Genomic DNA, 13,582 nt, shown 5'->3' on the forward strand with positions numbered 1-13,582 from the left:
ATTACAAAAAAGGTGATTTCTTATCAGACATATATAGACACGGCACACATTTACCCATATACTATGTAGCTACATATATCTAGAAAAGATACTTAAAATATCTAGAAATGTACTTATGGCTGTTTATATTATTTAATCTTAGTGTTGTAAATAAAATAACATTGCATGTATGTTCTGAGCTACATAGTGTTGTGTAGGACATATTCAGTGCCTGTTTCTATTGATTTATCTAACACAATGGGTCCGCCCCATGGGCTGCTTCAAATGAATATAAATACATCTGCCATTCACCTTTAACTGTCCCCACAGGCAGTTTGTGCAACCTATTGACGCCCCCTCAGCTTTGTAGAAATAGAAAATGCATTAGCTTATTTTTTTTCTTTAAATTATTCTTATTTAAGGTTCAAGGGGATTTTTCACTTATTCAAACACCCTTTTGGGTATCAGTGGCTTTGCTGCGCTCAAGGTTAGTACGAAAGGTGTTTCTACTGTATGAGCAATTAACTAGCTATGCAGTGCATGACCTGATAACACCTATTTACCCCTAACCAGTTATTAGAGAGAAAGTTGATCTAACAGCATGGCTGATATAATGCTACTCTACCTGCATGGCTATATAAAGTCATTCAGGTGAGCATAAGAATATACAGTAACAGAATAACAAATTCGGAAAACTTCCTTTAAATAACCCGCCAATTTGAGGCAGATTGAATAATTTTTGGGGTGGTATTATCAAAAGATTATAGCTGTAATGCAAATGAGATATATTCATGTGTGATGCTTCGCTCAATACAATGAGTGCAGAAGAAAATAGACCAGCTATAAATAACTGCATAGTGTAGATGTTTCCTGCATATAGAAATCAGATCAGTGGAAAACTTGAGAGAGATAAAATAGTTTTGGTAGTTTTGGTTTCAAATAGTTCATACAGCAGTTTTAAGTTTTGTCATTAAGTCTATCAGAAAGAAAATCTATGTATATTTATGGATATATTGTTATAACACTTGCATTTTGCTGTAAGAAGGTTGGTTTAACTTAAAAAAGTAAGTAACCCGGTTGCCTTAAAATAAAAAAGTTAATTCAACCTAAAAATATTAGTTGCCAATTTTTTGTGACTCAACTAGTTTTTTATTTTAGGGCAAACATGTAACTTATTTTTTTATATTTAACAAAAACATTTTTTACAGTGTTTACCAATGATTTCCATCAATTGCAATTACAATTAACATTTTATGAACACAAACCTGCAATTCAATGCATTTTAAGGGGAACTTGTAGTTTTTCAAATGCTTATAAAGCCAATGTATAAGCACCAATTGACCTTCATATAGAGGTAAACAGTATTTTGATAATAAATTGTAAGCATTTTTCCGAATTGCTCTGTATTTAGGTTGTCCTGTGCACAATGGGGGTCAAAGCAGCTCTTCCCAGGTATGAGCTCTATGTTTACACTGTAGTGCTGTGTATGGCAATGCTCTGGTCTACAAGATGGATATTTGATGTGTCCAGCTGTAAGTATAAATACACACACTTCTTATTTGACCCTATAGTCAATGTGTCATCATGAGGTCTCTGCTATACAAAAAAACCTGGAGCAGTTGAGTCCAGTCAATCTTATTTGTTTTTCACGGAAATGTCCACTTTTTCATGCACTCCTGTGTATTGTATGGGAAAAGACAGCTAGCTGTAGAAAGCTATGCAAAGTACGCAGAAGGGATCATGTTTCAGTATTAATACACCAAAGAATGACAGACCAAACACTTGCAGAGAGAGAGAGCGAGAGAGAGAGAGGTATTATTGTGGGTCACTATGTTTATTTCACCCTGACCACCACAAACAAACAAAAATTACAATAATAATTAGTAAGTTGGCATTGTGGGAATCCATCTGTAAAAGCCAATCAAAACATTATTGCATCAACATAAAAAGCGTAAAGTGAACCAAGATATTTGACAAAAAACTAGGGTGGGATTTGTGAAAAGTGGTCTCTATATGACATACTTAATAAAATTAGGTGAACTATGTTTTAAAGGTGTTAATACATTGATTAAATATTTAAAAATAATAATCATAATGCACGCTGTCTTTTTTACCATAAGTGAATCGTATCATGAAAGTAAACAAGGGCCATTTGATGATTTGAACTCATTCAGTATTTGATCAAGTTTATTAAGTTGATTCATGCTATGCCTTTTTATCCAGCAAATTCCAACAGAAAAACCTTTAAGACCAGCATTCAGCCAGGATGGTACTACTCTGGCAGAAAAATGGTGAGATGCTTCTAAAACAACATCCTTTACAATTATAAAATATCATTACTGTTTCTGTCAGAGAAAATGGTCTGAAGATTTCACTAGGGCAGCACCCTTTAAAAAGGTCCACATGGTACCATTTAGGTACAGATATGTGTATATTTGGTACCAATATGTACCTCTGAGGTACTAACAGGCACTCTTTAGGTGCAAAGATATACTTTTTGAAAGGGTACTACCCCAGTAACATGGTAAAGGACACCTTTTGACCATTTTTGTTTTTTTGATAGTACATGAATATAACTGGGTCAGTGACTAAAATTATTTGGCAAGAAATTCTAAAATCTTTTTAAAAAACTTGTTTTAAAAGCAAGCATCAGTTTTATTTCAATGTACATAGTGCATTTATGCTAATTGTATGCAATAAAAAATTACATTTGCACTATTTTTATGAAAGTTAAGACTGAATGGACCTGAAAATGTCAAATTGTGTACCCGCCAATTGCGCCGAAGAATAAGAAATATTAAATATTTTATCCACATTGATGGCATGTAAGAGTAATTATCAGCAAAAAAAATCATTTAAAAATATCATTTAGTTATTTCTAAATGTAAATTTTAATGCGTATTTGTTATATTTGTCCTGACATGCTGAAAACAGCTCTGTTTTCTTAATAATCTGATGTAAAAATGTATGTAAAAAATCATGTTACACTAAACTAGAAGATTATATTTTATTCCACATTTTTTTATGAATATATTTATATTTTAAAAAAAAATACTAGTTACACCAATTGACACAGACCAGTTACACCACATTGACATTTTTGCAATTATCCCGCAAATATTATTTCAAAATGAAATAAAACCCACATTTTTTTACTTGGTCCTCAAAATGAGAATGTAACCTGCAAATTTATTTTGAAATTTTAACCCTTTTACATTTAATAGAACCATACGGACACAAAATAATTAATGTCACGTCATTGACCCAACTATAAATATAATCATAGACACTTAACTGATTCCTGCCTACTGTTCTGCAGGATACAGCTGATGTCGAGTGGATGATGTGGTTCTCTACGTTCAGAGATCATATCATCTTTGCTCTTTCAGGTCATGTGATCTTTGCCAAGATCTGCTCTATGCTGGCTCCTCAGGTTCTACATACATATGCATGACACGTTTGATGTTATAGACTCTTTAACTGAAGCACCCATAGTCACATCTTCTCTCATCCCACAGTACAGATCCCTGGTTTACATGGCGTACGGTATGCTGGCTGTTTTCACCAGTATGGGCTGGGCATATGTCACTCTCATCCTCTCTCACTGTATACTGTTGTACAGCATCTCTCTGGTTAAGCTCAGGTGGCTCTGCTTTACGGCAGGCCTCACCACACTGGCCACCTTTAAAATGGAGCCCTTCATTTCCTGGCAGGTGCGTCATTACACAACTAGCAATATGTGATATTTTATCAAATTGATTTGTTATTGCCTTTGGTAAATTAATTTACAGTAGCTGTCACTGGGGTAGTACCATTTACAAAGGTCCCAGATACAATATGTACCACTGAAGTACTACTATGAACTCTAGGTGCAAAGGCAGTGGCGTAGCAAGTGAGTCCCGGGCCCATATGCAAAAAAAATTTATGGGCCCCATTAAGCCAAAGGCCTCCCCCAACCTTGCCTGTTGACACTGTTAACTGTGGCGCGCAGGTCTGTTAACAAACATATACTTTTAATAAGGTATATATTTTGACTTTACTTTTTTACTTTAAAGGGTAGATTTAAATATAAAGAAAAACAAAATGTTTTGGGTAGTTTTTTTATTCTTGACTAACTTCTCCGCCTTCTCTTTTCTCTTTGAGGCCTCACTTTTATGTTTATATTTGTCCATCCTTAATGTTCATGTAGATAGCCACTATAGTAACCAATAGTAACGGCGATGCATCATGTAAAAAAATGATGGCGTAGTAGTCTACGGCAGCCGCGGACTGCAAAAAAAAATAATAAACGCAAACAAGAAATGACGCCCAAATTAGACATTAAGAAAAAATAAGAAATCACTACCCATGATATGCATACAAAAATATATTTATTGCTGCCACAAGCAAAAATTAAATAGAAATTTTTTTTTATTAAAAGTTGGGGGGGCCCAGGGCCGGGCCCCCTATTGGCCTGGGCCCATTTGCACGTGTATACCCTGCATGCCCAGACGCTACACCCACTGTGCAAAGGTGTAGTTTTTGAAAAGGTACTGCCCCGGGACCATTTACTGTCTAACAGTGTCTTAGAGGTTTACTCAGGGATGACACCGGATCTCAGAATCGAAAATTGCATGGACAGCCTTGGTGTTAATGGTGTAATTTTCTGTCGTGCAGACAGGATTTGTTAGTGGCTCTTTTGAGCTTCGTCCTATCCTGTACTATGGTGGCTGTGGGTTCACCATCATGCGCTGCATGAGCTTCGCTCTTGAGAACTGTGAGAGGAAGGATGGAAACTACAGCATCTTGGAGCTTCTCAAGTACAACTTTTACCTTCCCTTTTTTTTCTTTGGGCCCGTCATGACCTTCGACAAATTTTACCTTCAGGTGTGTAACCAAATTTGTTTTGTTTTTCTAGATCTGATGTAGTGTATGACAATTTATTGTTCCTGTAGCAATGCAAAGCAAAGGTTGTGGGGTTTGATTCACACATAATGATAAAATGATTAAGTCGCTTGCAAATGCATAAATGCAAATCAAAATGTTTCCACTTTAACCCCACCAGGCCAATAACCCAAACCTAACCAGGAAGGAAGGGGAGATGTGGAATATTTCCATCCAGGCCCTGCTGCATTTGGGAATCATTACTATAGTAGCGATCATCTTTCATTTCATGTACATTCTCACTGTACCCTGTGACATGAAGCTTCTTAAACACATCTCTGACTGGGCACTCAGTAAGCATGTGTTACTTTGTGTTTACATATACAGAGATTTTTTCTTATGAAAAACACTTAATATCATTTCTGTTTTGTTGAATAGTCGGATTGGCCTACTTGAATCTGGTGTATGATTGGGTAAAAGCTGCTGTGATGTTCGGGGTGATAAACACAGTGTCAAGACTGGATCATCTGGACCCTCCCAAACCGCCAAAATGCATCACTATGCTTTATGTGTTTTCTGAGACGTAAGCAGGCCTTTGCTCTATAATTTCTTTACTTTTTAAAAACTGTAGTGATCAGAATAAACAAAAAAGTGTTTGTTTTGTTCGTTGCTTTACAGACACTTTGATCGAGGAATAAACGACTGGCTTTGCAAGTATGCTTGTTCATTTCTTGAACCTTTAACTATTCACTATGAAACATTTCATAGCGAACACTACTGTAAGGTTGTGTTAAATACACTGTCATCTCCACAGATATGTTTATAACTACCTCGGCGGTAAACATGAGAACACTTTGAATGAGCTGATAGCGTCTCTGTGCACTTATGGTATTGCGGCCCTATGGCTTGGACCAAGCTGGGTAGTTTTCACCTGGGCTTTCTTAAACTGCTTCGGCCTTAATTGTGAATTATGGACTGCCAGGTTCTTCAACATGGAGCCTTTTATTTCTATTGAGGTAATTATGTTAAAGAATTTTGAACACCAGAATGATCTATATGAGTAGTTTGAATATTATGTAAGTCAAAGTGCTATTAATCTTGTTGCATGGATGTATTATGTGTCCTTGGAATATGAAAAGGAAGCAGTGCGCTCTCTAGTGGCTAAATGTGATGTTACAGGTACAATATTTGAAGCCAAAATCTAACTGTTTTCTTCCATTCACAGATGGCAATATCAGATTCAATGTCACGCAGAATAAGGGCTGTGTTTAATACCTTCAACTTCTGGATGATTGTTCTCTACAACATCTTGATTCTGAACAGTCTAGATTTTACAAACCTTGTTGCCAAGAGATTGTTACTTAAAGGTGAGCAATTCAATTTTAGTGCCCTGTATAGCTCATTGGTAGAGAATTGCATTAGCAGTGCAAAAGGTCCTGGGTTTAAACCAAGGGAACATACTGATAAAAACTGTAAACTTTGTAGTAAGCCACTTTGGATTAAAGTGTCTGCCAAAAACATAAATGTAAAATTTAAATTCATATTAATAATCACAACTTTACAATTATTTTTTATCCAAACCATTTGCTAATGACAATAGATTTGCAAGCAAGAATTAAAGTGACTCATTATTTTTTTAATTCACATGTGCCCACACACACACAAATAAAAGTATACTACCCACATACATATAAATAAAAGTATACTACAGTATTTACTAAAAAAAGAAGGGTCAACTTAAAAAGTAAGTTACTTGGTTGCCTTTAAATTGAGTTCATTCAACTTTAAAGTAGTGACACAACGATTTTTAACTAACTTTTTTGAGTTGACTAATATTTTTAAGTTTAATTAATTCAAAATTTTAAGGCAGCCAGGCAACTTACTTTTTTAACTTATTCCCCGCCAGTCATTTTTTGAAAAGTTTCACAAAATGCCTTTCAGGAAAATTTTCTTCTAAAAATATATAAACATACAAATATATCAAATAAAAAAAAAACCTCTGCTTTCAAATAAACAATAAACAAACAAACAAACAGGCGAAAAAATTTTCATCCTATCTATATGTTTTCTCTACTCATAAACTCTTAAGTGTGGGTATTTTTCTTTAAAAAAAATTTTTTTAGAAAAAAGCTAAAAAGCTTTAAAATGAGTAAATACCGGTTTGACTTCAGTTTTTCATAAATCTAGTGGATAATTGCGGTATTGCAGACTAACAAAAATCTTCAGAAACACGTTCTTTTTTTTATGCAAACGTTTCTCTTAATTGACGAGATAACTTAAGTTGAACCAACAAATTTTTTTGTGCTGGGTAAAGATTAATCGCGATTAATCGGATACAAAATAAAAGTGATTTTTTTGCATAAAATATGAGTACTGTGTGTAATTATTATGTATAACCACACTCACATACATAAATCCATTTCAGAATGTATATTTTTATTCTCTCTCTCTCTCTCTCTCTCTCTCTCTCTCTCAACTCTCTCTCTCTCTCTCTCTCTCTCTCTCTCTCTCTCTCTCTCTCTCTCTCTCTCTCTCTCTCTCTCTCTCTCTCTCTCTCTCTCTATATATATATATATATATATATATATATATAGAATATATACAAATATATATAATATATTTATGTAATAAATAAATATTAAAATTGAGGCTATTAATAGAATATGCTTTGGCTGGCAACTCACAGACTCCGTGCGGGCAACCTGGTGCCAGAGGGCACCTTGAAGGAGACTACTGGTATACACTAAAGTGTAGTATAGTAATATACTATAATATAATATAATATACTACAACAAAGGTTAATAACACAAAAAACTGTTTATAGTCTAATTAATGACTAGCAATAGCAATGTTTTTGATATGATACAGTACCAAAAATAATTTTGCAATGTCAACTTAAATTTCATTTTCTTAATAAAGTAACAAGGAAAATAAAAACTACTAAAAATTATAAAAGAGGTCAAATGCATATCTTTCTCATATTTCCATTTAAAAACATATTGGTGGGTCCCAGGATAGATTATATATATTTGAGTGGGTTGCAAATTGAACATTTTGGGAAACACTGTACACTACAGTATTTTTTTAACGTTTGTGTTTTTGTAAGGTCCCAATAAAAATCAAATCATGTGTTTGACAGGTTTTCCCTTCACTACCATCACTGCCATGTTTGTTACCTACTGCCTAATTCAAATGATTAAGGAAAGAGAAAGGAGGCAGGCCCTGATCGATGATCCAGACCCAATCCCACCTCCTGCCCCCATTCCTCCACCCTCCACTGCACCCAGCACCACCACAGTACCCAGCACCCAGACAGATGCTGCTGCTGCCCAGCCTGTGGACGGCAACAAGGAGAAAGCAGAGTAGAGTTCAGATGTGACGGTTACTGAAACCACCTAAATGGTTTACTTACATATTTGTGGTCTTGAAAAACAGCAGACAGTAATAGCCTGGAAATCTAAAGGAAGAATGGTGTTATAATGAGAGTACTGTATGGAGAGATGCTGTGTTTAAAACAGCTATTCTGAAGTTCTGCTTTTACATGATTGACAGTTTTACATAGCACATATCAGTAACACATATTATATCTATGTAGTTACAAAACTTGGTGGGTTGATTTTAGTACTTGAGTAGTTTTAATGCAAATGATTCTGGAAATTATTCTTATAAGTAGTTCACACCTGTGGTTCCACTGCACCGAGTATGAAATGATGTGAAAATCACAATAATAACTACATATGATTCAAACGAAAGATTTGTTTAACGAATTTGTGATGTACATTAAAGTAAAAATAAAATAAATGAGTGATATTTGTGTCTGTCTCAGCATGAGTGTGCTATGCTCCTCTTTTGTACACCAACTCACCAGCTTGTGGTAAAGTTATTAAAAGATCATCTGACGGAGTCACTGGCACGTTCTGCCTTCATGACAAGAGATCCTAAATTAATCGCTGACTTCAACAAAAGCATAAATCTCTTTGAGAGAACATTCATGATCTTTGATGTCATTAGGCCGCTTTTACTTTTGTAAATGTATTTGAATTGGCAAAGGCACTTTAAAAAAAATGCTGGGTTATTTTCAACCCAGCGTTGGGTCAAAAAGGGACAAAATCAAACCGTTGGCTTGTGATTTTTTTTAACCCAAAATGCTGGGTTGTTTTAACCCATATTATGGGTCAAATACAAATATTTTCTGGGTTAATTTAATCCAACGACTGGGTTTGGGGTTGAAAATAGCCCAGCATTTTTTAGAGTGTTTCTAGAAAGGAGTGATTCATAGATCCCAAAACTTAGTATGCAGTAGTCTGTGATCTCACCCTTAGGGTGGTCGGTCTCCCATGGGGCAATGTGTCAGCTGTTGCACAGGACAGGGTGGGTTGTATTTCACATGTACAAGTATGGATTCCACATCTTTGTAAAGGTGTCACATCTATAAATAACCCCCAGTTGGAGCTTGGTTGAATTATTGAGACAGCTGCCGGCCAGCAAAACGGAACTGACTCGACCCTGCCTCTTCTTTCTCGGCCAAATAGTGACAGAGGGTTAGTCAAGTGTGGTACACGGCAGACCGCTGGACTACTCTTCATAGTGACTGTCAGGGACATAACAACAGAAATATGGCTCTACCCATAGACCCAATGGAGGAGCCCCGCATGTACCAGCAAACCCTGCTGCAGGACGGTCTGTACGATCTTCTGGAGAGCGATACGATGGTAGACTGCGTGTTGAAGATCAAAGACAAGGAATTTCCCTGCCACAGGCTGGTTTTGGCTGCTTGTAGCTCCTACTTCAGAGCTTTCTTCAAATCTGGTGTGGAAGACAGCAAGCAAAGGGAAATCGTTTTGGAGGATGTGGAGCCTGGAGTTATGGGGATGATCTTGAAGTACCTCTACACCTCGAACATCAATGTGACTGAGCAAAACGTGCAGGACATCTTCGCCTTGGCCAACATGCTACAGATCCCTTCCATTTTCACAGTGTGCGTCTCTTTTTTGCAAAAGCGATTGAGTTTGAGTAACTGTTTGGCCATCTTTCGACTAGGCCTCATGCTGGACTGCCCTCGTCTGGCCATATCGGCACGAAACTTCGCTTGCGAGCGCTTTCAGTTGATCGTTCGAGATGAAGAATTTCTGCAGTTGAACCCAAGCGAGTTGGCGGCCATTATGGCATCGGACACTTTAAATGTTGAGACGGAGCAGGATGTGTTTGAGGCTTTGATCAAGTGGGTGGGACACGGCCGAGAGACGCGGATGGAGGAACTGCCAGGACTGCTGGATTGTGTGAGATTACGTCTGGTTCCACAGGACTACTTTGCCAAAACTGTGGAGCAACACGAGTGGTTGCGCTCCAACCCAGAGATCACCAAGAAACTGCAGCTGGTTAAAGACGCCCATGCTGGGAAACTTCCGGAAGTCAAGAAGACTAAAAGCAAAACGAGTGAGGACAAGACAGATGGTGATGAAGGAAAGAATGAGGAAGACGACGAAGAAGAGGAATTACTTCCTGGTATCCTCAATGACAATCTGCGGTTTGGGATGTTCCTAAGAGATTTGATCTTTTTGATAAGTGACACTACATCAGTGGCTTATGACCCGACGGGAAATGACTGTTTTGTGGCATCGATCTCCACCCAAATCCCTAAAAATCACTGCAGCTTGGTCACAAAAGAAAACCAGATCTTTGTGGCAGGTGGATTGTTTTTTGATGAGCAAAGCAAAGACCAGCAGATTTTTTTGTACTTTTTGCAGGTACAGCTTTTTGCCGATTTAATTTAAGAACTAGTTTCAGTTTGATGACTATCCTGGGAAAGCAAAATATAATTTATACAATATAACCATACAGCCAAAGATGTTCTTAAATCATGAAGCATATATCCTTTTGCATTTGTAAATTATGACATGTTTAATTTTTAACTTTTGGTCCCTTGGTAACAGTACGATCCAGCGAGCTCAGACTGGATGGGTATGCCTCCCATCCCCTCTCCTCGCTTCCTGTTTGGGATGGGTGAGGGTGAGAACTCAATCTTTGTGATTGGAGGGAGAGAAATGAAGGAAGGAGAGCAAGTACTAAACACAGTCATGGTTTATGACAGACAGTGAGTATGTTAAAAATGAAACCCCATGGCCACAACCAAAATATCTTTAAATGTATTTTAACAATTAACCCTGTTTGTTTGTTTGTTGAAGGTCTCTTAAATGGGACGAGTCAGCTCCTCTTTCCTACCCAGTTTATGGTCATGGAGTAGTGTCACATGATGATATAATCTATGTTATTGGTGGAAAGGATGAGAACAAGTAAGTTATACTGCTCTGTATCCATATTACATATGTTATCAAGACCTGCCAAATAAACAGTTTTCCTCTGTAGGGAGTGTTTGAAGACCGTGTGTGCGTACGATGCTAAAAAACGTCAGTGGAAAGATCTCGCTCCTCTGAATACTGCACGCTCACTTTTTGGTGTCACCATCCACAACAACAAGATCTATGTGGCAGGAGGAGTCACAGACACAGGCCTCACGGATAGCACTGAGGTGTATGACATCAAAACAAACAAGTATGTGTTCCTACATCTCTGCCTAAACCACCCTAAGATGGTTGGTTGGTCTTAGCTCTTAAGCTGGTTTAAACTGGTCTTGTACCCATGCTTGAACGGCTAATAAAGTGACCAAAATCTCTCTAATATGAGCCTGCTGAACCAGCTTAACCCACACTGTAAAAAAATATGCTGTAGCATAATGGTAAACTACGGGCAGCTAAGTTGCCAGAAATCTACTGTTATTTTACAGTTCTACTACCATAAATTAACAGCTCCCCTAACATACACTGTAAAAAAAATCCGTAGAAATTGCAGCTGGGTTGACGGTAATTTACCGTAGATTTACATTTATGTTATTTACTGGCAAGAGTTTGTTCAAAGATAAATGATCATTAAACATTTACAAGTCTTTGTCTTTACAGAGTAAAACTAAAAAAAACAGCATCAGGCAAAACATTCTGGGAAACAAAATCTGAAGCTAAAACAAAAAAAGGTTGATGATGATTTCTGGTTCCCAGAATGCTTTGCATGAGGCTGTTATTGTATAGTTTTATTCTGTAAAGATAAAGACTTGTTATTATTTAAAATTGATTTAACTTTGAACAAACTCGTGCTAGTAAATAACATAAACGTAAATCTACGGTAAATTTCCGGCACCCCAGCTGCAATAACATTGAAATTTCTACGGATTTTTTTTACAATGTACGCTGTAAAAAATATCTGTATTACTGGGTACTACTGGCAACTTGCCAGTAACTTACTGTAAATAACATAAATGTTTTTACATTTATGTTATTTACTGGCAACAGTTTGTTCAAAGTTAAATGAACATGAAACATTTTCAGTCTTTATCTTTTACAGTAAGTTACTGGCAACCAGCTGCATAATTACAACAATTTTTTACAGTGATACCCTTGACCCTAACTCATTTTATTTGGGAAGCCAGTTGCCTTGAGTTTAGGATGTTTAGGAAGCATGTACATTTCTACAGTATTTTACTGTTTTGTTGAAAAACAGGATTTTCCTTTAGAATCTGGCAATTTTTTACAGTGCAGCCTGGGAGACCAGTTAAAACCAACCAGCTTTTTTATATCTGCAAGGATAAACCATTTAAACATTGACTATTACATAACTCTACAGTATATTTTAATGACATGTAAAATTGATGATTGTTAGTATTTAGAAAACAATTGATTAATGTAAAATGACGGGAAAAAACTATATTTTTGTATTACGGAAAATTTCTGTAATTTACTATGCTCGTTATTTTACTGTATTTTTCCTTTTTTTAAATAAATTTCAATTTGCATATTCTTTTCATTTTTGTCTTGTAATATCTACAACTTCCTGTACCATAATTATCTATGAATCGAAATGCAGTTTTATTGAAACGTCATTTGGTTTGTGTCCATGTTATAGATGGTCCGAGTTTGTGGAGTTTCCACAGGAGCGTAGTTCACCTAGTCTGGTCACTGTGGGTGGTGTTCTCTATGCTGTGGGAGGGTTTGCCATGTTCCCTGTGGAGGACAGTGATGAACTTTTACCCCGGGAGATGAATGACATATGGAGGTGAGAAGCCAAAAGCACCAATCAGATTTCAAGTAGAACACATTTTCTGCATTTCCATTCTAAGCAAAATTATAACATTTCTGTTGTCTAACTGTGGTCTGAATATCCAAATGCCATCTAAAATAAAGGTTCCTGTTCATTTACAGGTATGATGAAGCAGAGAAGAAATGGATCGGCATACTAAGAGAGATTCGGTACGCGTCTGGTGCCACAGTTTTGGGAGTTCGACTTAATACTCTTCGTCTCACTAAAATCTGAAAAGCTGTCATCCAAGGACCACAAAGGCCACTGAAAGAATATACTCTGTGGACAAATAATTTGAAATGTTTAAAAGCTGAATTCAGACCGTGTTGAACAGAAGAGTTATATTGGACTAAGTGCTGACCAGCTTGTCATTCTCATTCCATGGCAATGATAATATGATATTGAATCATTCAAACACACTTTATAAATTATCATTTGGAACAGAGAGAAATGTATTGTTACTAAAATCTTTTGTTATAGACAAAACTTTGGGTACATTGGTTTATTGTTTTCTATTTATTGCCAAGGTTTAATTTCTGCTGTGTTCTCTACTGTATGAAAGAAATCAAATAGAGTAGTTTTCCCAAAAGTAAAGAGTAAGATATTTCACAGA

The 13,582-nt window shown here is 36.5% G+C and overlaps 3 protein-coding genes across 3 annotated transcripts in view; all 3 read left to right on the plus strand.

Annotated features, from left to right (window-relative positions):
* Window positions 1-13,582, plus strand: part of sec22c (SEC22 homolog C, vesicle trafficking protein) — a 108,991-nt gene that overhangs the window by 53,476 nt on the left and 41,933 nt on the right. The gene's annotated exons all lie outside the window — the stretch shown is intronic.
* Window positions 204-8,668, plus strand: hhatlb (hedgehog acyltransferase like, b). The gene is made up of 12 exons (XM_065258132.1): window positions 204-466; window positions 1,391-1,511; window positions 2,203-2,270; window positions 3,299-3,412; window positions 3,498-3,692; window positions 4,636-4,845; window positions 5,024-5,195; window positions 5,281-5,425; window positions 5,521-5,556; window positions 5,657-5,858; window positions 6,068-6,209; window positions 7,982-8,668. Exons 2-12 carry the CDS (start codon window positions 1,406-1,408, stop codon window positions 8,206-8,208), a joined length of 1,617 nt encoding a protein of 538 aa, XP_065114204.1. The 5' UTR covers window positions 204-466; window positions 1,391-1,405; the 3' UTR covers window positions 8,209-8,668.
* Window positions 9,305-13,582, plus strand: klhl40b (kelch-like family member 40b). The gene is made up of 6 exons (XM_065258130.1): window positions 9,305-10,589; window positions 10,776-10,936; window positions 11,028-11,135; window positions 11,209-11,394; window positions 12,796-12,945; window positions 13,092-13,582. The coding sequence occupies exons 1-6, from the start codon at window positions 9,459-9,461 to the stop codon at window positions 13,201-13,203; spliced, it is 1,848 nt and encodes a 615-aa protein (XP_065114202.1). The 5' UTR covers window positions 9,305-9,458; the 3' UTR covers window positions 13,204-13,582.

Source organism: Paramisgurnus dabryanus, chromosome 22 (assembly GCF_030506205.2).
Source record: "Paramisgurnus dabryanus chromosome 22, PD_genome_1.1, whole genome shotgun sequence".
NCBI classification, from domain to species: Eukaryota; Metazoa; Chordata; class Actinopteri; order Cypriniformes; family Cobitidae; genus Paramisgurnus; species Paramisgurnus dabryanus.